General features: G+C 40.6%; 1 protein-coding gene across 1 annotated transcript in view; it reads right to left on the bottom strand.

Annotated features, from left to right (window-relative positions):
• The window catches only part of COL22A1 (collagen type XXII alpha 1 chain), a 228,141-nt gene that overhangs the window by 54,322 nt on the left and 146,221 nt on the right, over positions 1-27,598 (bottom strand). Inside the window, exons 23-32 of the mRNA XM_072034280.1 lie at positions 19,073-19,126; positions 9,809-9,862; positions 9,349-9,402; positions 8,338-8,391; positions 7,620-7,673; positions 7,121-7,156; positions 4,298-4,360; positions 3,063-3,116; positions 2,204-2,245; positions 373-405 (exon numbers count right to left, since the gene is read on the bottom strand). Coding sequence (XP_071890381.1) covers positions 373-405; positions 2,204-2,245; positions 3,063-3,116; positions 4,298-4,360; positions 7,121-7,156; positions 7,620-7,673; positions 8,338-8,391; positions 9,349-9,402; positions 9,809-9,862; positions 19,073-19,126 — 498 coding nt within the window. The remainder of the gene's footprint in view (positions 1-372; positions 406-2,203; positions 2,246-3,062; positions 3,117-4,297; positions 4,361-7,120; positions 7,157-7,619; positions 7,674-8,337; positions 8,392-9,348; positions 9,403-9,808; positions 9,863-19,072; positions 19,127-27,598) is intronic.

Genomic DNA, 27,598 nt, shown 5'->3' with positions numbered 1-27,598 from the left:
CCATGATTGCAGTCTATCTCTGCCATTTATACACGCCATAAAGCCTCCTGATCCTTAACAGGCTTATTCACATACCAATGATGTGATCCTAATAATGCCAGGTAATTCCCACTATGTACTGCAAGCACTCCTCATTTAAACAGTGGGACAGCATGCAGCTGTGTCCTGAATAAAGCTGATTTGGACATTGCTGTACCAGGACACATCTGTGGCACTCATCACTGCTAGTTACAACGGTGAAGTTACCCAGAACCAGGCTCAAATTGAGCTCTTTACAAAAAGCATGTATATAACATTGGAAATATTAAGGTACTCTGTCTCTACCAGAGAGGCAACAAACTAAAGGTCATCTTTGCTAGTGATGTTACTTACAGGAATCCTAGGGTGTGGGGTGAAGAAGGCTGTCTGGAACAGAAAGAGGAGTGTTAAAAGCATCATCATCTATTTTCCTGGAAATGCAATAACTTACATACTCTCCTTGTCATTATAGATTATACATTGAATGTATCCATTAGTAGGTTTATAAATGAGCAACGCATTATAACATCTGGCTGCTTGGAAAAAAGCCCACAAGTATCAGATATTTCCTAGAAGATTTGAAATATGAACATAAACTCAAAACTGCCCCATATGTCCCACCCCTATGAAAAGCCAAACAATCTTTAACCTTGAGCTATTAGCAATTTTGGCAATTTTTCTCTCTACTTTGTACCACCTATAAGACATATAAGACAACACAGGTGGTTGTCTCGTAACGTGGTCATCCTGAAGGACTGACCCCAAAAATAAGGGTCTCATTTAGTAGAGAGAGGCAGTATTTATCATCAAAACTGATAAAATCAGGAAAAAAAATAGTCCTTGATGAAATGAGAATACGTCAAAATTGTTATCTATTTTTACAGCTGAGATAGAAATTACCTCTCCCTACAAACACAGGAAGCCTGAGTGGGTCAGTCATATCTTTATATCTAGCCTTGTGCTACTACATTTATAAGACTTTTCCAAACCTTTGACCAAGACACACTCTTCTCACGAGATCCCATAAAATACCCTTTGTCACAGAGCAAAGAGACACAACTGATGGCAGGGAAGAAGTAATAATACCTCCTCCATTGCTGCACAAAGGCTTGTAGACATTGGATTTTCACCAACAGATGTTTATTCAAATTCTCTCCATAATCTGTGAATGTGGCAGCTGTAATCAGCTGTGGCAAGCAAAGCTGAAATGTGTGTGTTTGCTGTTTTATGGAGGATCTGTGGCTGGGATCACCCCTTCTGTTGCAATGAGAGGCCCATTCCTAGTGCTTGCTCCAAGCTGCTTACTCAAATTTTGCTAGAGGGTAATGTGGTGTTTTTCTATTTACTTTCAGTGGTTGCTGGTTTAAATTGCCCATAGCTACTTTTGTTGTAATTATGCTCAGGCTTCCAAAAGACATTGTGCAGGCTCATTTAAAAAAAAAAAAAAACAAACACCTGATTTTTTTTTTGTTTGTTTGTTTGTTTAATATCTCTTATTAGCACAAAGGATACGTGTAATCAGATATGATTTGTTTGGTTGTGGGCTGGATGCAGTACTGAACCCAAGTATCTAGGTACAAGCTGTGGGATGAGAAGGTCTTCCTGGGCTTTCAGCACAGGAAAGCACTGTACACAATAAATGCTCTAGGAGGTTACAGCATCGTTGAAGCTGAATCTTTCACCCCATAAGCTACTGTCGGTGAGAAGTGGAGTCCTCTGCTCTGCCTGGGAAAAGGTGAATTGTTCACCATAAGACAAGTTGTTGTTCACTGGTATCTGTTCTGGTATCCCATCGACTGTGAGATTCCAGGTGGGAAAATCTAGCTCACCCTAGAAAATCTGTGCAAACATACTCCCCATCTTCACCCATGACCTTCATCATCAGCTCCTACAGCTGCTAAATATATCGCAAATTCAAAATAAATGCTACCACAAAACAAAGACATAGGAAAGAGCTGTTTCCAAAGAGGCAGAGGAGTGCACAACCTCCCAAAAATATAAAAGACCAAATGTGCCTTAATAGTGCTTCTCTCAAGCTAAGGGAGTTAATCTGAGAGTAAATGGGTCCTAATGTTTCTGCAAAGAAATACAGATCTTGAAAAGCTTTGTTACTGAGGCATTTGTGTGGGAGAAATGTAATGATGCCCAGAACATTGCTTGCAGCACAAAATATAACCTTACTTACTGTTCCAGGTAAGCCTGGTGGGCCAGGGGAACCTGTGTCACCCTAGGGAGAGAAAAAGAAGAATATAACTAAGGATATAAAAATCTGTGCAAATAAAATACAGCTTTACCATCAAGAAGATGCAACATTACAGAGGAAACGTAGCCTAATGACAATCTGTCAGTTCAGAGACACTGAAAATCCCGGAGTCCCTGAGTTCAGCCTTGTCTCATGGATGGAATTTACTCCACTGTTCTGGCCAGAATTTCTGCTGTCCTAATTTTGTTGCACACATGACACTCACTTTGTTGTCTTTATCACCTTGCAGTGAATTTCTAACGTTACTCCATCCCCTGTAGGAGTGATATAGAGCTTAACTTACATTTTAGGTTAAAGCTGATCAGAATTCTTGATTGGAAAGTGTGTTTTAGCTAAAACTGTTATGTGAGGTAAAGTTGCACACACACCTCACCCACACTAGAATCACCGCCGTAGCTGGTTGGGGACCACACTCTGCTCCCACCCCAGTGCCTGGGAGTGGAAGACCCCACTGGTTGCAGTAGCTGGCATTGAGGTCCCCCCAGTCACTCCAGTAGCTGGCACTACAGGCCAGAGGCACCCACAGCATTGGTCTGACTCCAGTAGCTGGCACCTGGTTCATTCATAACAATCTTTTCCTACCTATCTATCCCCTCATTTTTCCTCCAGTTCCTCCTTCCTCTGTACATCCCCCAATGGGACTGCAGAGCTCTGCAGTTCCTGCACCATCCCAGTCCCATGACCCCTCCCCAAACCCTGAGGATCTATCAGCTGGGAAGTCCAGGTTGACTTATCTGGAAGTGGCACCTGTAGTTTGATAGCCCACCAATTAGTGGCTTACTTTTTCTCCTCTTTCACCTTTCAGTCCCGGGAGACCATCTTTTCCTTTTTCTCCCTAAATGCAGAAAAAGGAAAGCAGGAAATTTGATTGTATCAGTCTCATTTTACAGTTTCAGTTGATCTTACCTGTCATCCAAGATGCGGTGCAAACAATTGAAAGGATAACATTTTTCAGATGGCTTCACAAAATCCACACTCTTTTCAAAAACCAACCACTGGTGATTAAGTTCATGGAAAGGAAAGCACCAGTCCTAAATCAACTTGCATGTAGAAGGTCCTATTGACTGATGCAGTTTTAAAACACAGATTTTTTTCCATTTGAAAAAGACAAGAAGCAGAACCAACTTAAGACTCAGAGAGAACAACGGTGCTACTAGTTTTCTTATGTTGAAAGACTTGAGTCATCCATTCACTGGTGCCTACATCTCTACTTTGCCCAGGAAACTTGGTGTCCTGAATGGAAGACCCTTAACAAGGATGATGTGAATATTCCTCAAAGTGCATAAACAAACATATTTATCCTGTATTCACATAAGAGCTAGATGACCTACCTTTCTATGATTTCGTGTAGACAGAGAATATATTCTATATTCTACACTCTACAGTGTATATAATACAGCAAATCAACCAGGAAATCTTGAGTCAATTTTAGATCTTTCTTGCTCACATTTAAGCACACATCAGCTATCAGGACTAATGGCTTCACTGACATGGCTAAATTTACTACCAGGCTCCTGATCCAACTATTTTTCAGTGTGTAGATGCTTCTGAAGGTCTAGAACTAGCTGGGGGAAGCACAAAATATCAGGACTTGGGTGGAAATTAGGCCATCAGAAAATAATCCAACCATCTGGAACCTTCTCCAGAGCTCAGTGACAAGAGGAATTTGGCATTTTAGTTGTTATCATCATTTTTTTAATGTTCTTAAATCATGCAGGTATTTCTGAAAATGCCTTATGAGTACTATACCTCTTCCACTGCCTCGCAAGCAGTATGACTTCAGTCAAAACCTTCTGTGCTCAGGATAGATCCTGTTCTTTAGCACCTCCACTGCAGTCAGTAGTGGTCACGAGGCAGTAAAGTACCACATTGGAAGGGGTACTTGGTGGTCTTGCTAGATGCCACCACAGCAAACCCACCAAGAGAGAATATTATCTAGGCACACTTGAAGCACCAAAGTGTCCACCTGGCACCAAATGGACAAATAAAATCAAGTTATGGCTTGAAGTTACTCACCTGGTCTCCTTTTTCTCCTCTCAGTCCAGGCAAGCCCTGAGGACCAGGAAGACCTGCCTCACCCTGAAAGTCAGAGAAAGTAGTAGGTGAAATCTAGGAACATTCCTCAAGAATGCCTTCTACTAAAAACAAACAAACAAAAAACATTATTAGTCTCAAAATCTCAAGCATCATTAATAATGAAAGGGAAGAATGGCAGGCTAAACTCTTCACTTGCTCATTCATGTCATTTAAAAATACATCAAGGCTGGCTCTCAGGGCAGATTAATCCAGCTAGCCCTTAGGCTGGGAAGGATGAAACCTTGATTTAGCTGTCTATTTTAATGCATGACTGATATTAGTCTGTGAATTGTTCAGCATTCATAATGACTGCAGTTACTTCTTGATACCTAGTCACACCACATCACGTATGGGCTGTACTGAACTTTTTTTTTGCCCTGGAATCATTATATGTGTGTCTTGATGGGAGAAAACAGCATCTTGTTCAATTACAACATATATTTTTTCTTGCAAAATCATTACTTAAAACAGCAACTGAGATCTCTCTTTTTTTTGCCTTTACACAGTTAACTGAGACCATGACATTTAGGGCAAGTTTTCTTCACGCTGTTCTGTAGCAGCACCAAGCAAATAAAATAAGAGCAGCTAAAAATAAATAAATAAATAAATATCTTTAATATTTTAATCATCTCGGGTAGTCTGGTAGTGCAAACACAATACTCTAGTAATCTGAACAGTACAGATGTTACCTAATGAGCAGGTCTAGAATTGTCTTGATGCGCTATTTCACATTTGAATTTGTTTCTGTCTGAGCCTCACCTTTGACTTTCTGCTTTATAATGCCTGTTGTTGGAGTAATTGTAATCTCTGTGTCATGTGGTTTGTTCTAAATATATCAAGTATTCTTAAACTTAGCTACAAGTTGACCCAGTTTGTCATCTGAAAATAATCACAGGGTTTGTTATTTATAACTATTCTGCTACATGTATTTGTACTTCAATATCTAAAAGAATCTCAGTGATGGACAGAACCCAATTGCACTAAGTATTGTAGGAACATGAATTTATAACTGGTAATTCCCTCTTTAAAGAGATTATCTCTTTATCAGAAGAGTCCAAACATTATTGTGATATAGGTGCAATGAGTCTGCAGAAGAACTCACAGGAGGAAAAAGATATTTTGCTGACTGAGCAGAACTGGGAACATCAGGATGATGTTTGGAGCATTTTAAAAGATGGTGACATTTGGAGATGAGATGGAGTGGTGTTTTTTGAGAGCCACTGCGGGATCCTGGCTGATGATGAGATCCCAGAGATCATGAGAAGGACTAACAAACAGCCTAATATTAAAGAGATGAAAAAGAGAGTATTTAGAATTAAAATAAAGGCATGTGGTGTAAATATGGTCTCTAGAAAGCTACTGAAGCAAAATGTCAATGAGCTTGTATGAGCTCAAAGACAGGAAGGTATTAAGAAACAGTCAATGTGGATCTGCTAAAAACTAATCATGTTAAATCCATCCAGTTCCCTCCCTTGACAGGATAACTAAGCAGGCAAGAAGGAAGCATTTGTGTGATGTATCTTGACATTAGTAAGACGTCTGACACAGGCCAACGTAACGTTCTCATTAGCAAACTACAGAAAAACAGAGTAGAAGGCGGCTCTCTGGAGGGTGGTGTACAACTGATTAAACAATTACATTCACACACCTGTAACTGGCTGTTGCCTTTCAAATTCAGAGAAAGATGAAGTGAAGTCCTCTAAGGGCTTGCACTATTTAATAGTGACAGAAACATTTATATAATGTATGGAGAACATGATACTGTGGAGAGAGAGGTGTTTTGGGAAGGGGGATTAAAATTCAAAACAGCCCTGACAAACAAGGGAAAATGGCAATCAGCTCCTCAAAGAGAATAGGCAAGGAGAGACTGTCACAGCTTATGGAAAGCTGCTATATGAAATTCCTCATGGACACCTTCTTCTGCTACTCCTTCTAGTCCAGTTGATGGTACAGATAGTGTGTGATCTGTTTTACTGCAAAAGACAACATGGGAGCAGAGGTTATGACCATTCTCCCCTTTCATCTTTATAGCAGACGATTGGACTGAGACCGGTAGGAGAGAAGACTGAAGCTCTGAGACTCTTCTATTGCTGGCTTATACTCTATAACTCAGTATCCAAAGATGTATGCCAAAGATTTAAGACTCTCTGATACAGGTATCTCTTTCTCCAGATTTTCATGCTGCAGGTGAAAAGTTGGTGTGCAGACGATGACATTAACATCTCTGGTTAGTGGTCCTGATTGGGCTCCAGGCAGCTTTAGGAAATATCAGGATGGTTCCCTTGTTCCTCTCTGAGCTCAACAGATATCTGCTGAAACCTAAATCCCAGTGCATAAAGACGAAAATAACTGTGTAATTTCTAACAGCCAGCTGGGGTTATGTGCTAACAAGCATTTATGATCTAGAAATGACTGCATGACCCCTTGCATCTCATAGTTACAAAAAGTTCATCATCATCCAGAACTGTCACTAGCACACTGGGTTTATGTGCAATGTGAAGGAAAAACAATCACTTCTATGCCACTCTGCCTTCCTTTTCTTCCTTATCCACCTGCAGCAAGAAGACTGAATTTTCTGAGATACAGATAAAACTGGATTTAGTATATTTTCTGTGGAATGTCCACATTATTTTTCCAAACTCGAGTCTTGTCCATTCACTTGCTGACTTTCACTCTTCTTTTTATTGACAGATGGCTTTGTTATTGCATGTGGTCACTTTACATTGCTCTGAAGTTGCTGCTAGCATAATTTGTTCTGCTCACCTGTTCACCAGCTTGGCCACGGCTTCCTGGGTCACCCTGAAAAAAAAACAAAAAACAAAAAACAAAAAATAAAAAATAAAAAATAAAATAAAAAAAAAAACAAACATGACTTTAACAGTGTAAGGACAAGACCCTGTTGCAAGAATGCTTTCTCATCGGTAAATTGTACCCCCTATTGTCCTGGCACATGTTCTTCTACCTACTTTCAGAAAGGCACTGAAACTGCCTTCTTGATGTCTTAGGATCCCAGACCACAGGGATCCAATGCAAGGGACAGATGAGATCTTCCTACACATGTAGACTTGAGAGAGGAGCATCAGATGTGGTTTAGTAACTTGGAACACCATGAACAGTAAGATGCACTGAGCCATAACTGATTACCCTGTTATCCATCAAACTTTAGAGGAACATTACCCTCCTGAGTTCAGCACAAGCCCTTCCAAAATCACACCTTGGCTGACTCAGTGGCTACAGCAAACTATTAAATAAAATTACTTACCTTGGGGCCAGCTTTTCCAGGAAAGCCTTCTTCACCCTTTTCCCCTTGTTCTCCCTGCAGGGAATACGAGATGTTAATATTCAAACTCCTCTGGTAGTGGAACATGTCTGCAGGCAACAGTGAGGAATATTTTGACTCAGAGCCCCAGTATCAGCCTGAGGATGTAAATGGAGCCACATGGGAGTATCTTTCCAGGAAAGTTTTACCATTCTAGCACTATTTGCAGGCACACCTGCAGCACCAATAAATCTACTGGGATATCTCTGGAATAACACAAAAGTCAACTGGTGTTATATTAAAGATTTCCAGAGTAAATTCGCTGGAAAACAAAATCTCCATTCAGTTTCTTTAAGTTGTATGTGGTGAAAAAGTCTACAATACTTCTGTTAAGAAAAACAGATAATTGTGGGGTTGGAGTCTTGGCCACCGGAATGTTTAGGTGAAACCTTTGAATCTGATCTTTCAGTATAGGTGGTGTCTGCATGGAGAGTAGAGACTGGTGATCAAGAGCTGAAACATGCTGTGTAGCTTGGAAGTGCACTGGATACTGCAAAGGGCTGTGTATCAGGGTTAAAGAGGTATATGGAGCTTCACCAGAGGAATCAGGTGAGGTGTGTTTGGCTCTGGAGATCTGCCCCCTTCCTGCTTACACTTGCTAGCTCACTCAGGTAAGCTGCCCAGGTGAGTAGGTTATGCCAGTGTTTGTGGTGTCACTTGCCTTTTGACCTGGGAGCCCAGGAAGACCATTTAATCCATCTTTGCCTGGCAAACCCTAAAATGAGAAAAGTATCAGCTCTACATGCCCATTCTTTAAATCATTAACAGCAAGCTAAACATAAGCACACTGAAATCATCCCTCTTGCCACTGACCAAGTTTAAGAAAAAGATCAATTTCATTCATTTTCTTCCGACTTTTTCATTCCTGTGACTCAAATTATACAAAACCTCTTTCAAGGCATATACATGTACCTGCTCAGCCTTTTTTCAGTATCACAATTATAGTGAATGACCACTGGATGTCAGTATCGTTACAGAGAAAAAACAATATAAAAGTTTTATGAAGACTGTGGAGTCCTGAACAACTTTAAAAATTGCATTTTTACTTATCGTTTTCTGTACATCTCTATTATTTACCTATAAAGCTTTTCTAAAGTCTGTCTCACCTTTTAAATATTAGTAATATCTTATACAACACATAGATTTTAAATTACACAACATATAGACATAATGATTCAGCAAGATAAGAATTAAAATTACTTCTAAAATGCATTTAAATGGTGAGAAAAAAAAAGAAGTGTCCCTTTTCTGAGCATCAGTGAATCTCCAAACACTGCAGGCTGTAGGTGGCACTTCTTAATACGAAGTATTCCATAATTCACCTTTCTTGACATAAGAGAGAATAGAAATTGTGATGCTCTGCTAAAACTGAGATTGTTATTTCACTTCTTTGGCCTGATTCAGGGAACTCCAGGTCTGGAAGACGAATATTGTGCCAAATGCAAAATGACTTTTGAAAGTTATTATATAATGAGAACATCACAGTCCCAATGTGCAGCTGCATCTGGTAAGCTTCTTGATCACTAAAGGCATCAGGCTAATGCCTGCATTAAAGGAGACAGTGTTGGAGCCAGCACTTAAAACCTGCAGGAAGGGAGCAAAGACTTTAGAAGTAAAATATGTGAAGTCACAGAGAGCATGGAGGCGATGCAAACCATCCCTCCAAACTTACAGCTGGTCCCGGGGGTCCGGTTTTACCAGAAACGCCAACCTCTCCTGGCAGTCCCTGAAAAAAGAATCGAGCACACACACACAAAATCAGTATTTCTGCCCTTTACAGCCACCTCACCGGAGGCTTCTGCTTTCAATTCAAATACAATTCTCCCTTCCACAGAAGTCAGGTCCCTGCCGTGGGGAATCCTGCAGACATTGACTTTTGTGCAGGTAGCGTCAAAGTGATTCCAGTGCTTGATGCAGAGACATTGTCCTGCAAGGCCAGCTGTGGCTTTTCATCATGAAAATACAAGAGAAAACACACATTGCCAAAGGGCCTGACTCAGTTCCCACTGAAATCCAATCACCTAAATTCTCCTGAACTGTTTTTTTTTATTATTATTATTATTTCTTTCCTCTCCTTGATGTAAAACAAACAACAAAGATAAACAAACAAACAAACAAAGTTGTTTTCTTACTGGTGCTCCAGGTGGTCCAGGGGGTCCAGCAATGCCTGGGGGCCCTGGAGGTCCCTGTAAGAGAAGCAAAACCCATTTATTAATCTCCCTGTTAGTGGCAAAAAGCCTCAGGCCTTTCCTCTGTGCAAATGCAGCCCATTCCAAACAGCATCAGCAATGAGCTTCATGTTTCATTAACTAGTGTCCAAAACCTGAAAGATGCCAAACTGAGCTCCCAGGGAACTGTGCTCATGAACAGAACAGGATCTCCTGCTTAAGGCACTAGTTACTGTTGTTATGAGGTGAGCTCCATCCTGGACTCCAGTACAAGGTATGGTGGGACCCCTCGTGGCATCCAGCCTAGTTTAATCTTGATTAATGTTTCAAAACAAATGATTTGCTACTGCAAAAATAGTTCTGAAGTAACTAGTGAATGGAACAGACTTGTGGTGTTTCTGTTTGCTTGCTTGCTTGCTTGTTTTTGAATAAGAATCCAAATGTATGGAGAAGTATATATTGGATCAGGTGTTTTAAAATAAATACTCCACCAGTTCAGTGCTCTGTATTAACCTTTATGACAATAAAAGATTTTCACAAACTCATACTTCAATGCACACATGCAGCTGGAAATGTCCTAGAAGTCTTACTCACCTTCCTGCAACAATTCTCTTGGGAAAATTTCATCTCAATAGCTATCCAATTTTCATAGGGATTTATTTTTGTGTACAAGGTAAATTGTTAAAAGTGAGTTCCTAGCTGAGGACTTTCTTTCCATACTTGACAAATCTTAATAGGCTGCCTGAGATACAGAGGTTTTAGTTACCTTCAGCTTCTGCTGGATGACAAGATAGGATTTATCCTGTACTTACAAAGAAGCATGTGTTCATGGGGTTTTTGTATCAGGACCTATGCAATCAGTATAAGGATGGATACATGACAGAGTTGAAACTTTAACCTTGTCTGTTTCTTTCAGACTTTCTAACACCATGATTTAAGTCATTTTCAGTTTCCAGCACAGAGGGAGTTTTGATATTTGTACTTCAAAAACACATCCCAAAATGAACAAATAAACAAACAAACAAAAACATATACAACACTCTATGTAAAAAATTAAAAGTGAGCAACCAATACAAGATAGAAAATGATTAGTTAGCTTCTTTTCTGCTAGACCTGTGTTACAATTCAGTATCAATATCAAAAATCACAGCTTTTGTGATTTTTTTTATTACAATGATATGTTTTTTTTATTACAGTGATTTTTTTACTACAATGATATTACAAGTCATGGATCAATATTAGCATTTAACATTTAAGGAAAATTGTAGCTGGAGAGGATAAAATGGTGATAATGAAAAAGAACAAGGCAATTTTTGTGGCATAGTTTGACAGAGAAAGCACTGGATAAGCAGTCATTTTAGAATATGCTTGTAAAAATCAGCCAGAGTATGTCATCTCACCAATAGATGGTGCTAAGCAACCAAAAAAGAGACCTGAAGATGCACTTGGTTTATACACCACCCATAATCTGCTTTCACTGCAACTCAGTCCAGAATAGACATGGAATCATTCCACCAACAACATCAGTATTTGCAGAGTGTCTCAAGTGTGAGCACAGCTCAAAAATCTGCAGGAACAAATGCCTTGGGATGCCTGATGCTGATGACATAACTTCTGGGGAACCCTGTGCCTGCCTCTGGGCACAGGAGTTCAAATGCCATTGCAGGAGAGGCCTGCATTTAAGGAGCTCTGGACCCACCAGAACACACCTGGATGAGCCCATCCATCATTTAAAAGAGACTTTGACATAAAAATAAATAAATAAATAACAGTCCAAATTAGCCCAGTACTAGAAAAAAATACCAGCAGAGGGCAACAGAACGGAGATCAGATGCCAGGCACCTCAAAGTCCTGCTTGGCCCTACTCTAACCCTACCAGGATGGTATTGTTGGGAGGCCTTGAATAAGGTATGGGCTCCAAGAAGTGGTTGTCATGAAGAATGTGTGCAGTGCTAGGAAAGATGTCAAGGGTAGCTTTAGAAATACAAAAACAAACTGATTCAGCAGCCAAGTAGATTGTACATAAGCAGAAAAAAAATATAAAAGTGTGAAATTTACCCTTGCAGGCTTTCCTTGCCTGTTCTCTGGCTTCCTACCTATTAGCCTAATTTTGTTCTTTCTCTCTGCCATGACCTCATGAACTCCAAAGATCAAACACATATTCCCCATAGCCCTACAACAGGGAGCTTCTACCAAGAGGTGTGAAATCTGTCTGACACCCAGACATTTCCAGAAACATTCATGTTTTACCTAACAGTGCAGGTTATTTAAAAAAAATGGCTTATAAGAGCAAAGAACATACTTCCATATATTTAATAGCATCATTTTTATCTTCTTCATGACCTATAAAAATTATCATCTCTTTCTGATTTTTGTGACAATGGCATCTAGTAAACAATCCATAAGGATTAATGAAACTGCCATACCACAGCAAACCTCAGCCAGGACTCAGCGTCAGCCTGGTCATCCCCCATGTAGGATACACACCCTAGACAGGATCTATCTTCTCCATAAGAAAAGTTTCGCTCACGTATCCATCAGCAAGCAGCCTAACTCCTGAAACATGTGGCTCCACATCCTCCTGGTCCAAACTCTTTCTCCTAGCAACTCTGGATATCCCTATTATCCAAAGAATTTCTGATTTTTCTCTTAAACTTTCCATATTCTGGAACACAGAAACTTCATTCAATCCTGAGTCTTGAAATCAAAACACACCGATCCTTACCCACGACTACTGCTAGTAATTCAGTGCCATTGCTCCCTTTGAAAGCAATCACCTGGGACATTACGCCTAAGACTGGGCTACCCAGTTAACTTCACCACATGGTGCACCAACAAAGTGAAACCCAAAAATGGATAGCTCTTCTGATAAAGACTCTCTGAGATGGATTTAGAAAGAACAATTCTATGCCTTGACTACCTGCATCCTGGGGAAGCATGCAGGATTCTGACAGCCTGATCCAGCTGACCGTGTACACCAGTACATCCACTTCTGAGTAAACTTCAGAGAAAGAACTATTCTCCCAGGTATTTAGAAAGGTCCAAACTAACTGACAGCATTTATTAGTGATAAAGAAAGAAAGAAAAACAAAACAAAACAAAACAAAACAAAACAAAAAAAAAAAACAGCAGCAGGAGGACAGCCAATATTGTTTAATACCAAAATCTCACACAATCTGTTTTCCTTGATTTCCTTTTGTCCTGAATCCAGATTAAAGCACCTTATTTTGCTGATCACCTTTTTCACTGACCATCTGATGAATTATACATATGAAAGTCCCTGACCCAAATCCCAAGGCTGTCCCTTTAAAATTCCAATCCAGAAGAAAAAAATAGATGGAGTTTTTGTTTTGTTTTGTTTTTGTTTTTGTTTTTTGCTTTTGTTTTTCCTGGCTGGTAAAGATGCTGATGTGTGCTTCCTACATGCTGAAAAAAAAAAGGAAGATAAAAACTTTGTTCTTTAAAACAGAAGTATACAATCTCAGTTTGGAAAACAAATGCAAAACATGGCTCTTCTATGAAAAAGTTTAGAAGAAGTTATTATCAAACTGCTATTTGGAAACAAAAATATTGCAAATGTTCTTTAAAATCCAAATATCCATGGGAAAGTGTATTGAGGTGTGTGTGTTAGGGTAGGGACAACTATACAGACATTGTGGTGTGGGATATTTTTCAGGCTTATGTTTTATCCAGCTCCATTCCTAAGACAATGTAATCCACGGACAGTTCTCAGGAAAGAAATCTGACACGATACCGAAGGCACAGCTGTGCCTGTTCTCCAGGAACCACTAAAGGATGCTTTCTTCTTCCAGCACATACCCTGCTGAAAGACAGGCTGGGAAAGGCAGAGCTATTAAGATTTGGGTTCTGCACTCCCTAAGGAAACTTTGAAAAGGAACAAAAGCTTTTGTGTGTGACTGCATCAGTAGGTTGTTTGCCCAAATCTATTTTCCAGGGAGAAAAAAAAAAAAAAAAAAAAAGGATGGCTATGTTTTAAAGAAAGGTGAACAAATGTCATTCCAAGATGGAAACTGAAGTCTGATGGCTTTTCCAGATATCTGTCTCTGCAGGCAAAGCTTGCACAACCCTATTTTCTTCATATCATTCCATGCCAACGCCTAGAGCCTCTAGCACTGTGAGAAAGGCTTAGAAAAGCCCTAAATCCATGAAAAAGCAGACTGTGGTCTGGACCCTTTAGGCAGTATGCCAGCTTTATGAATGAGACAAACCTCCAGGACATCCAGAAACATCCTGTCTCCTGCCATAATGATAGTGAAATGAATGACATGGTGCTGAGAGTCTTCCTCTTCCAGTGCTGGGGCTTGTCTCCAGTTCAGAACCAATTATTCCCTTCACCTCTCGGGAAGTCCTCACAGACCTGACCTGTTGGCTCCATGATGACTCCCCTTTATTTCCCTTTCCTTCCCATCAGAGTTGGCTGTTGCAGCAAATTGTGTGGAGCAGTCCATGTGCCTCACCATGTCCCCTGCTACCCCAGATCTCTATTTCTCCTTTACTACATCTGAACAGTCTCTGGAATCTGCCTCTCACATCTGCTCATCTTTTTTCACCTCTGGCACGACCACATCCGACAACACAACTCCTGTGAGTTATCTTCATTAATGCTGCAGTAGAATACTGTTTTGCTTTCTTTGCTTGAATCCTGCCTTACAAACCAAGAAAAGATAAGAGGATATAGGAAAAGGGTATTGCTGATGATGCTGAAAACCAAAAAGCCTGAGGATCCAACAGATCTGAACATTTCCTATGATGTATCCTGTATAGTTGGTTTCAGCGATACTGTCATAATTTATAAATGAATGAGGTCTCCAGTTGTTTCACCAGGTGGCATTATAATTGGAATACCAACATTATTTTAAAAAATAAATGTATTAAACAGAGATTCCCTGAACTGTCTTTCCAGCTCTGTAAGGGTACTGAATAAAGTTGACTTTGTACATGGCAGTCTCTGCAGGAGAATTTCTTGCTTTCAGTGCAAAGCAGTATTTGTTTAATTTCATCACTTAGTGTAAGATATGAACATGATCTCTTTTGTCCACAGATTAAGATTTATTTCCTATTTGTTTGCTTTCAGTTGTTTTACTGAGTCAGTACAGCAAATAAGAGAATAAAAAAATCTTCCTTATGGTCTCTTGTTTCAGTACTATTAGTGGTCTACAGTCTGGTGATTTTTTTTTCCTTTGTTTTGTTAAAGGTATAGATCTTATTAAAGATAGCTCTGAGCAGTATCTTCCAATTTCAAGCAGCACTGGCATAGTTTAATTCAATCTGAGCTTTGCAGCTGGGGCCTGTATATTTTTCTTACATTTCGCAGTATTAACTTGCATCACAAAAAGGACATTAAGGACACCATGCATTTCGAAGGATACCATTTATTTCCTCTGAGCTAGTTAAGAAAAGCCGGGCTTGATCTCACACCCTACAAATGAGTCTATACTAATTAAATCACTTCCAGCCACAGCCATAAAAGGTACAGCTTGTACTGGCCTCCCTTACAGGTCTTAGTTCTATCACCAGGTTATTTACCATAAAGCAAACCTCAATAATGGCCCAGACATATCACAAGCATAAGTTATGGAACTTTAACTTAAATTTCAGATAGTTTTGAATCATTTTGCCTTCCCACTGGTGGACAGCATGCACCTGCTCAGCTCAGGAAGCCTAGAGAGTGGCTCAGTGGAGAATTTGGAAGTAGCTGCTTCAGGAGAGTTGAATGGCTGCCTGGGCTCCACCACCAGTATTAACTGGACCTTAGTCAACTGTAACAGGAGCACAGACACATGCATCTCTGCCCTTAATTGCTAGTAACAAGGACTTGTTTATGGAGCTGAATCCCAGCTCTGGCAACACAGTGACTCAGCTCAGAGTCTGAGCCCTCAACGGGTACTGGGGCATCAAATTCCCCCTTTACCGAGCCAGCAAATGCAGCCCTCGCAGCTCACCTGGTGTACCATGCCTAACTGTGGATCTCCTGCCTCCTCAGAATACCCCTCATGCCTAGAAAAGCATTTGAAAAGGTGCCTCATCAACTGCCTTCAGCCCCTTCTCTGAACTCGTCCTCCCAACAACGCGGGACAGATGTGGTACATCAGGATCTCAGGCAACCATGCAGAAATGCACAGCCTCATTGTTTGCCGTGCTTGGTACTCATCCATCTGTTTCAACTGAAAGCACTTCGCAGAAATGCTCATTTTTCAGTCTGCATTTGAACAGCCTACTGCAATAGAAGCTTGGCCCATGATTAAGTTTCCTGCAAACAAAAATAGTACAAGTAAATAATAACAACAGAAACGCATTACAAGCTCAGAGGTCTGTGTCTCTGCTGCAGGAAAAACAGTAATATCCAGAGGGAAAATAAACCCCGATGTGTTTAATGCCCAGGGCTTAATGACATTGCAAGATGCAACATTTGTAAGGGTCACGAAAATAGGTGCTCCTTTTTGGGGGTGCTGACTGGATAACATGGAACAAGCAAGTACATGGACAGGCTCACCACCATGGCAGATTTAGAAGGAAAAAAATCAAAAGGACTTTTTGGATTAAAGTTTAGTTTGAGTTGGGGCATGTAAGGAGAAAGGCAAAACTGTGGCTACCCTGTTGTCACAAGACATCCCCAGGCTGGCTAAGAAATTGCTTTCTCACTGCTTCATCAGATGTGCCACTTAATTAACTCTGAAATATGAAGATGCCCAATCAAGGGTCCTCTACAGACAGACAGACATCATCTCTGCTGCGGGTTGTCACTGGATCTGCTGACCCAGTGGGTTCTGCAGAACAGGGGGTAAGAATCTACTGGCATCCTTTTGTGGCCTTTTCTATGCATTTCAGTAACAACACTGCTTCTTCACCCCTATCTCCATCCCTTTCTTCTGCCCACACAGCTGTCCATGGAGGCAGACAGGTCAGAAAACAAAACTATATTTAAATTTAAAATAGCAGAGGAAGGAAGGTTATTTTAGTGTCCTAAACTAATTAATGTATGAGCAAATCAAATCTGTTGGTCCTCAACACCATGAAGATGGTATGGGAACAGGTGGCCCAGACTTCCATAAATCATTTGGAAGAATCTCACTACAGCCTAAGGAAACCACTTCTCATCTTGGGTATTTTGGGGGCATAGAGTGATTAAGGTAAAATGGAGAGAAAAAAAAAAAAAAGAGAGAGAGAGAGAGAAATGCTGATAAAGTGCTTAGAAACCTAATGTCATAAAAACTGCTGCTAAGCTGAAAAGTAGTTTTGTCACAAGTTGAACGTAAGCACTTTCTCCAAACAGAAATATGGAAATCTGCAGTAATATATTGGGGACAGCGTGTCACTGCAGGAATAGGAACGATGTTTTTCCATCCTTAGTTAGCTTGGAGGAAGAGTCAATTTAAGTATCCCTCAATGGGGCTAGCACTATATGCAGCTTTAATTAACATAAAATTTGAAAACTTTATTTAGCCTGTGCTGAAAGGAAAACTACTTATTGCTATGTCAGCAGTTCTCGCAGATATGTTTATGAAATTGCTAACATATGCGTATATATTTTTTGTAAAGTTACAGAGAACTTGAGCTGAGCAAGTATGACATTGTTTGGATGGATAGTTAGATATATCAGAATTAATGCATGGAGACAAATCTTCCCCAAAAGCAAGGAAAATCCTCTCCCGGTGGCTACACACATAGTTCAGAAGGCGTGGGGGGACCTTTTAATATTATCTGGGGGAAAAAAAAATACTAAAATTAAATCCATTGGAAATAATGCCTTCATTCTTCTTGAAGGCTGCTGTTGAAGTATTTACAAACCAAATAGTGTACCAAATGAAAAAGTCTTAAAAATATGTAGATCAATATTGGGTGGTGTGGCAGGGCAAAGTTCCCAGCTGAACACAAGGGTCCTCACCCGCACAGGATCTGAAAACCCTGGATTGCATCGCTGACGGCCTCTGCAGACATGGGAACAGCTCACTGCTAAATGTCTGCTGCAGAATCCATTTCTAGATCATGTTTCCTGGTTACAAGGGCATAGCTTGCCAGAGGAAATAAACGAAAAATCAGCGTCTGCTGTTGAGCTGTGTGCTGTTCATTGCAACACATCACCAACAGCTGTAGTAATGGAGGTTCTTCATTCATGCTCCAAACTTCACTGAGTGTTGTAACAAAATCCCGAAGTCAAAGACACTGTTTGTTAGCTTGAGAAGGGGAACAAATAAAATACTCAGTTTGCTCCTGAGTGATTAGCTTAAAGCGAGCTTGCATTCTTCCTGCCTGAGGACGTTCCCAAAGACATTTTTCTCATTACGCAGAATGACCCTAAATAGTGACTTGGGTTGACTGAATTTGGCTACAAAGTTAGCAAGAAGCCAAGCCAGAGGCAAGTGCCAGGGTTATAACAGCACAGGGCAGCATGGGTTGCTTCAAGGTGGAGACAAACCCTCCTTGACAATACATGACACACATAGCATTGTTTTGTCCTTATAAAGTTACAGATGGTGCAAGTTGGAGCATTATCTTGACAAAAGCTTAAAAAAAATAGAGATAAGGGGTCATGAACTTAAAACATTCTTCACATCATCCCTCACTGGGAGAATAGACATAGTTTTAAGCCTCTGTCTGTACCTTCCCTAATAAGCCAGCTCATGACACCCTGTAACAAGTGGAAATGTGACCATCAAAGTAACAAAAAAAAAACAACAAACCAAAACAAAACAAAAACTGATGTGCAAATAAAAACAAATAAACAAACAAACCAAAAACATGGTGTGCAAAGAAGTGTGCTTTCTATAAAGCAAATACCTTTTAAACTGCTTTTTCCCTCAAGACTGCAGCACAGGAGATATACCTGCAACTGCCAATTCACACAGCCAATAATTAGCTCAGGCACTGTCCTAAATATTACAAAGCACATGTCATTGCTTTCCCTGTGGAATGATACCGCTGTATGCAAAAGCAATGGGAAAATCACAGACAAAACACCTCCTTCTGCCCTCGTACAAAGATGCTGAAAAACTGTGGAAGGTAAAAGTAATTGCTGCCAGACAGGCAGACTCTTCTCTCATTCACGTCAGAGTAAATCTTAAAGGTGAAACACCTTCAAAGTTCTGAAGACAGTATAGATGAGCAGAGAATAAGCTCATTGAATGCTGCATTGTGGTTCCAAGACACCTGGTGCCACAACATACATTTGCCCACATATTATGTGAAAATGAAGAAATTGCCACTTACCTGGGGGCCGATTAGACCATTGATTCCCGGGAATCCAGGTTCCCCCTTTTTACCCTATGTGTTCAACAGAAAAGCAAATATTAGACACCAAGGAAAAAATTGCTACTGAGACTTTCCAAAAACGTTTACCCCCAAACCGGTAAATCTCCATTACACGGGTATACAAAACATAAGTGCTAGAAATGAAGGCAGCACACACCATTTGGATGTGCAACTGCAGTGGTCTGTGTGGTTCTTGCCACCCAAGTATGTGCACCAAGAGGCAGAATGACATGCGATCCTAGCACGGGTCACATCTGGAAATAAATGTCTCTCAAAGGCTGTAGGGAATTCAAATTCTCTTTCTTGTGAATTCGGATCTACCAAGCCTCACAGATGGGGTGTAACCATCACCCGCATAAATGAAGGTTTGTTTCTTGCATCTCTTGACCTCTAACACTCTGCAATCACACCTGGGTGTTGCCCAAAGGGGATCAGAGAAGGCACAATGCTGAGATACTGCCAAGAGAGGCACCAAGTGCAGGCACACTAAGAGGCACTTTCTCTGCTACCAGTGTAGACCTTCACCCCTTCCCAACCAAGCCAAGCAGCGTCCCTTGTGCTCCCTGCACTACCTTACGCATAAAGAAAATAATTAAGAACTCTGCTACATGGAGGAATATAAAAGATTCACAATCCCTACGCCAGAAAACATGAATACATGAGGCATTTCTAACTGGAGTTGGCATTATCACCAAGGGACAGAGCTCAGTGACTCCTCTGCAAGCAAAAAAAACTTCCTCCAGAGGAACAGCAGAGCTTCAGCACTGCAAGGGGAGGATAAGCCAGGACTTGGAGCACACCCTTGAGAAAAGTGCACCCATGTGGATGCTCCTTCACCTGTGTTCTCTATGGGGTTGATCTCAACTAGTTCACAGGGAAAATGTCCTACATGAGAAAAAAGAGTAAGAAAGGATGGAGAAAGGATGTTCAGGCAGAAATTTGGCTTGTTTCTCAACTCAGTAGCTTACTTGCTGTGTTACTTTGGGCAAGTCACATATTTTGTGACTCAGCTTTCTTGTGAAAATAATCTATCCTTCCCTGACATGTATAGATACTGAATCATTAGTAATTCTGAGAGTTTTCATAATGTGCTAGGAGGTTACAAGATAAATCATGTAAATACCAGGAAGTCAGAGAAATGATTTTTTTCCTCATTTCTACTTCTCACCCAAACTGGCTTTCTTTTTAGAAGGATATTATAATTAAGCAAGTTTCGTGTGACTGATGATGTGATTTGTCATACAGATGTGTAAGTCAGATATGTAATTTTCCCTTTATTTTTCTTTACTGAAATATCCAGAAACAATTTCTATAATTCTTGTTGACTTAAATGAGTGAAACAGCTAACACATCACAAACAAAACAAGTTTTCATCACATTTTACAAAATATTGACTGAGTTTTGTTAGCTGGGGTGTCAGAATCTGATCTTCTCCTTATTTTTTTGATAATAAAAATATCTGCTCTCATGTACAGAAAAATATAAGAAAAATATTAAAAGAACAATTATGAGGTCCTTGGGTACCAGAAAGAGTTTTCAGTCATTGCCAGGACCCTGATACCAATGCGAATGTTCATAATGCTCTCAAGTACATGCACTATTCATGAGTGTTCCTTCTGCTTTTTCCAACATCCATCACTTCTTTCCTTGTCAAAACCCATTTAAACCTGGAGGACTTCTGTCACCACACGAATCAACACATTTCCTAGTTGGAGACTCATGTGGCCAACTGACAGTGAGACCACATAAGACACCCTCTTAAAAAACTTGTTTAAATAGATAAGAATATGAATAGAATATACAGGGTTGTGGTATGTTGGGCCAAACATGGAAGATGAGCATGACTGCATACGAGAAGCATCTCACCTCCAGCTCTCTATCAATGTGGGAACCATGTGTTAAGATGTCTGGTTCCACAGCTACAACACTGAGGGCAGCAGAAAACACAGTACTATTGTTTCCATCATGTCTCACCAACCTCATTGCTTACTGGGTGTTTTTACAACTCTCCTTACAATGTTTATGCATCTCCTTCAGTTCCATTTAGAGACATTAAATCAGTGTGTTAGATGCAGACAAGGAACCTGATATATACCTGACATTAACATTTTGATAACCCTTTGAAAAAGCATAAAGGAATTAGCTAATTAGCTTCCTGAGCAGTCACCCCAAATCAGGCATTTTTTGGGGAGAGTTGGGAGAGCATGAATACATCCTGTGATGTACTTTACATGAAACCATGATGACTGATGCATACGCTGCTGTTCAGGACAACGAAATCCCATTGAGACTTGTGACCTTGCAACCAAGCAGTACATATAGACCTTATTTTGGTGATCCACAGGGATGTGACTTCAGTGACTTAAGAGCATTATCCAGATGTAGTTTTCTGAATACACTGCTTTTTGGAAAATTGGTGGCATCAGATAAAATTAATTGGGGAACCTGAGGAAGGAGATAGCAGCTCCAGTTTGCTCCCAAACTGATCTCAAAAGCTGAGAAGAGGGAGGAAGGACAAATTTTGCTGCCTGAGATAAGTATACACTAGTTCTTCTGTTTCCACACAAATGGCCAGGCACGCTAATCTACGGCAGCAATAACAGATGTGAAAGGAGTCTATCCTTTTCTTGTGTATTACACTGAGAAACTTTGGTGCTTTTCAAAACACCGAGAAATCCCTCAGAGCAGCACATAATTATACTGACAGAGAGGCTGAAAGTGTATTTCCCATTGTGAAGGGAACATTTTGGCCACTCAAAGGTTAGCCAAAATCAAACTACAACAGGGTTGCTCCATAATATTACAGCCTGTCTGGAAAGTACAGAAATACTTGCTGGGAGAAATTATACCTATGAGAGCAATGCTCAGTGAAATGTCACATCACCTAATAATATGACAGACAAAACTAGCAATTATGCTCTGTTACTTATAGCAAGAATCAGCTATGTGTGTAAGAATGTGTACTCTTTGAATATATGAAATATATGTTATTTGCCTTTATCAGCAATTTGAATAATAGCACATTTAAAAATGTGTCTTATTGGAAATGAATATATTTACCTCACTGACAATTACAGTTTCACTCTGGATTTAATCTACACCATCAATCCTTTCTTCCTCCCTTTTGTTCATTTACTTACATTTCAATTTCTGCGCTGCTGAAATTTGCAAGGGCAATATCACCCAAACAGTTCAAGCACCCACAAATATGTACAAACACAACTAACCACTGGAAACATCTTTACCATACAGAAGACATGAAACCAGAGGGACATATTGGTTCTGCTCTGCTAGAGGGGAAATTCTGAAAGGTATCATAGCTTGAGACTTTCTTAACTTGCTGTCCAATAGCTTGAACAGCTCTATATTCTCATAACATGATTTTCACTGAGGTTTGGCCCCAGGAAGAGAGGTTTTGGTACCAAATATGTAGGAAAAACCCTTAACTGTGAATTAATATGACTGCAAGCATAAATGCCAACTGTTTTCTCTGTAAACTGGGTGGGATATAGGATTACCTCTTTCAGCCCTGTCGCTTTACCTATACATCATCAGAGGAAATCCAGCAGTTGCAATCAATGGTTGAACACCCTAAAGGCACCATGTTTTTACAGGCTCTGTATGTATTGGACAATGTCAGTAAATTTAGAAGCAGGAGTGTCTAAATGTGCATGTAAACACCACTGGGACTGGCCAGCCTATGGGTGATTACAGGGGGCTGCTGTGACAAAGAGAAATAAGGGACTTATTAGGACTTCTGGACATTGAAAGAAGTCACACCTTGGGACTGACTCTTTCAAACTAAGTCTGCTTAGTTTGCTGGGAAAAATGCTTTTTCTCTTCTGCTTTATTTACCAAACGCAGCACATCTTTTTTCTGGAAATACCTACCATTTTTTTCCCATGCACTTTACAAGTCTAAGGTTGTTCAAATCAAGGGGAGTTCATACACAGAGAAATACGAGTTGAAACACTGTTTGCTGCCCGTTTCAAGTTATGACTGGCCAAACTAGGAACATCATATGCAACAATCCACTTTAACAGGAGACAGAGGTCAAGAGGGGGAAAGCCAAACACCTGTATTTCTGTCCTGCCATCAAAAAAAGCACAAAGAAGAGCTCAGCAGCCTCCAGGGATCTGAGAAATTTATCTCTCCCATTACAGTTAATGGGGACAAACCTTTCATGTATTGGCAAATGTTTGGTTTTTTTTTAACACATTTCTTTCAGGTGGAGGGTGTGCCCTGAACCCAGTAGTTCCCACTTTTAACAGAACCCTTTAGGCTATATTGTAAAACAAATATTTAGCAGTTACTGAGACTCACAGCCTTGTTAATCTAGTTGTAAAGAGTCAAGAAAAGTCTGTTAAGCTTTTTGTGCTGCTCTGACTTCAGGGATAAACTTTCAAGGGACGTGGACATATGCACATGAAAACCTGCTGAAACATGACAGCTGAATTAAGGATGCAGAAGACACCCCTTGGTAACGCACTCCTGGAGTTGCCCTCATTCCTCTTGCCTCCAGCCTGGCAGAATGCAATCCTGAACTTTGCAGTTCACTCACAAAAGAAAGGCCTTGCAGTAAATTTTTTATGTTATTCTGTTTTGACATCCAATTCATTCTCATTCTGTACTCGACTGTGCATACATTATCTGTGCACCAAATAAGTTGAAAAAAGGGGAATTATTATTACCTATCTACCTGACGCGGTTACATTGCAGTCTTAACCATGGATAAGGACATTCATTAAAGAATATAACTTTTAAAAGATGTTTTCCATTAAGATTTTTTTTCCATAAGACTGTTCTTACTATTCTGTGAGACTCATGTATTTTTTAGTGCTGTGCACTGATTGTTCTTTGAGCATGAGAAAATTTTGAGAATACAAATCCAGAAAACTAGGCTGCAATACCACACATCAAAATCATGGTGGGTCTAGGTAGCTGTTACATCATGCCTAAGTGGAAAGTACTCTTACAGGATAAATAGATGTTTTCTCTTGATTTCCTTATGAAATTTCAATCATGATCCTTGAATCGTGATCCTTGAACTCTGACAGGCTCAGTGCTGTGACCACTGCCTTGGGGAGCCTGTCCCAGTGCCTGACCACCTCTGGGTGCAGACCCTTTCCCTAACCCCCAGCCTCACCCTCCCCTGTCTCAGCTCCATGCCGTTCCCTCGGGTCCTGTCACTGTCCCCAGAGAGCAGAGCTCAGTGCCTGCCCCTCCGCTCCCCTCGTGAGGGAGCTGCAGGCCGCCATGAGGCCTCCCCTCAGCCTGCTCTGCTCTGGGCTGAACAAACCAAGGGACCTTGGCTGCTCCTCAAACATCTTCCCCTACAGACCCTTCACCATTTTTGTAGCCCTCCTTTGGACACTCTTTAACAGTTTTATGTCCTTCTTAGACTGTGGTACCAAAAACTGCACACAGTTCTTGAGGTGAGGCTGCACCAGCATGGAGCACTTCCCTTGACCTGCTAGCTATGCTAGCACACTTCAGAAGAACCCCACATTTACATTAGTTTGCCCAAACATTTTTATGCTTTTCAGGAGCATGTCAGTCACCTGCACCTTTTGCGTCTATCAAGCACAGAAAGTTGGGTTTATTTCCAACAAAATTCAGTAGACCAGTTGTCAAAAAATAGAGAAGAATCAAAGTACTTTGATTCTCTTCCATTTCTCAGGAAAAGGACAGGAAGAGAGGGGGAGTGGGGGGTGGGAAATGAATCCACACTCTCTAACTCTTTTTCAGGCAGATTTAGTAAAATCAGAGAAACAGTACTGTCTCAGTCAAAGGTCTTACAGGACAGATAAGAACAGCAAAGCTACATTCTTTGCACTGTGTGTGCTTGATGTGAGGGTATCATTGTCAAAATATAGACCTTAGGTGTCAGGCACTTTGAAGCAGCTGGCTAATAAAATGAATATAACCCAGTTGTCTGATTCAGGCTAGAATTGTTATATCCTCCTCCCCAGATAGCATCAAAGGATAGAGGTGAATTGTCAGATTAGCAGTTCAGCAGATGTACTAAGGAGATCATGCACATTTTTTTCTATGCCCATAAAGGACTTCAAGACCTGCAACTAAAGAAGACTAACAGAGAATTTCTTTTAAACGCTTGAAAGATGTTCTGTCTCCGCAGCTTATGTTCTCCTTAGTGTATTGTCAGTACTGGGCAGCTCCACAAGGTGTAAGCAGCCCTCAGATTAGCTTTCCATGTCTAAAATCTTTATCTGTAAGTGTGCATTATTACAATTACGTTGAAAATGCACTGTCCATATTGGAGCTCCTGGGAATGGACTACAGGAGGAAGATGTTCATAGATAGCAAGGTGAGCTTCTGATAAATTTGGCAAGAAGATCACTACAATACCATCACTTTTATTTTACTTTATTTTTTTATTATTTTTTTTTAAGGGTACAACACTGCCTCCACTCCCTGCCCTCAGAAGTGTCTCATTTAATTTTTCTAAATAAAATATTAGGAAGACACTCAATCACATTCTTGCATCACCTTAGGAGCTCTTTTCTTTCTAATGCCAACTAGGGTCTGGTAGTGCCTTTTCCAGACTGTCACCTGCTCCCCCAGAGTTCATCCTCCTGTTGAGCAGTGATTCCCAACCTTTGGGCACACATTCTGGGACACACCAGTTACAGCTGTGAGCATACTGATTTGTCCACAACTTCTGGAAAGTTGTCTGAAAATGCACTGTGGTGCTCAAATCTGCTTGGAGGAGACTAGCTGGATATGGCTAGGCCTTACCTAAGGTTCTCGGTATCTGCAAACAGAAAGTCTGTTTTTGTGGTGAGCCCTCAAAAAGCAACAGATGTTGTCTTAATACATTGGTTTTATCCAGGCCAGAAGAAGCCTTGGGCCATCAAAAGCCTTGATGACAAGGCTTCTTCACCCCACCTGGTTATTCAGCCATACTTGTGTCAAACATTAGCAAAACACTCTGTAACTGTTCAGTCTAAGCAGGGGTGATTGGAAAAAAAATATTTTGGCCAAAAAGTACAGCAAATGCATTTAAATGAAAGATTAAATTTGCAGGAACCATCTTAAGAAATTAAACCTGTACTATCTTTCCTGTGTTTCCTATAACACAAATGGTGACTCTGTGAAGAACATTCCTTGCTTACTGCCAACTGTACTAACCCATATATTCTTTTATTTCTTCAACAGGAACAGCAATTCATGCCAAAAGAATATCATACCTCCTTCTTTCCTAGAAGTCTGTCCGAAATGTATGACCCTACTCCTGTTGGCCAAACTGTCACTAGGGTATTTGGCACCATATGACTATGTCATCTTCTGTGAAACCTCATGTACACTGTGTAGGTGGCTCCTGCATCACATTTCTAACATCATCCAGTGATGGCTCTGTCCTCACAGATTTCAAAATCTCTTCACTTCCGGTAGACTGTGTTATGAGGCATGAATGAATTCCTCTGTGAAATGATTCCAAACATCTTTAGTTCATTAGTAGTCCATTCCAGCTACATTACAGCTAAATAAGCACTGCAGCCTTCTAAGAACTCCAGCAAATGGTTGTATCTGCATATATGTGTCAGGACAGGAGCTTGGTGTGTGTGCATACCATCTTCACCTAAATCTCGGTTGAGGATCATACAGCCAAAGGGAACTTGAATCATACTGCAGAACAGCAACTGTTTTATATCAGCCCCTCTTGCAGCATGCTACTCGAGATGGCTCTGAAGTCAAGCAGATCAGAACTTGGAATTTAATCTTGCACTGTAATCTGCCACGTTAGTTACAAGATATTAGTGCAGAAGACTTATGAAGTAAGTCCCTTATGAATGAAATTTTCAGGAGATATAAACTGGCATAACATCATATCCTGAAACTCCAGCTGTATAAAACAGCAGAGGGGCCAGCCAAGCAGACATTTAGTGTTTTTCAGCTGTTCAGCACAGATCTGCTAACAACGCTGGAAAGGGACCCAAATCTGCTTCTGGCTATGTCTGACTTTCAGTCCTCACCACAATGAAGAAAGCTATGCCTATGCTAATAAATCCAACAGGCCTGAGCTCCACATGCAAAGCTCACAGATCACAGAATCATAGAATCACAGAATGGCTTCGGTTGGAATTGACCTTAAAGCCCATCTAATTCCAACCCCCCTCCTATGGGCAGGGACACCTCCCACCAGCCCAGGTTGCCCAAAGCCCCATCCAGCCTGGCCTTGAGCACCTCCAGGGATGGGACATCCACAGCTTCTCTGGGCAGCCTGTGCCACTGCCTCACCCACCTCTGAGGAAAGAATTTCTTCTGACATTTGTATGAGACTAGTTATCATGGCCTGAAATTGTGCAGGTAAACTTGCTTAGTGTTAAACAAACACACACTCACACCACTGTTTTGACTCTGTTTGGTTTGCTCACATACTTGTATAACCATACACTTCTGTTCCTATATAGAGCAGATACAGAGGTGAAGAGATGTGGCCAGTGTCTTACAAGCCAGGGC

Source organism: Anas platyrhynchos, chromosome 2 (assembly GCF_047663525.1).
Source record: "Anas platyrhynchos isolate ZD024472 breed Pekin duck chromosome 2, IASCAAS_PekinDuck_T2T, whole genome shotgun sequence".
Taxonomy (NCBI): Eukaryota; Metazoa; Chordata; class Aves; order Anseriformes; family Anatidae; genus Anas; species Anas platyrhynchos.
This window is presented reverse-complemented; position numbering and strand designations above follow the sequence as displayed.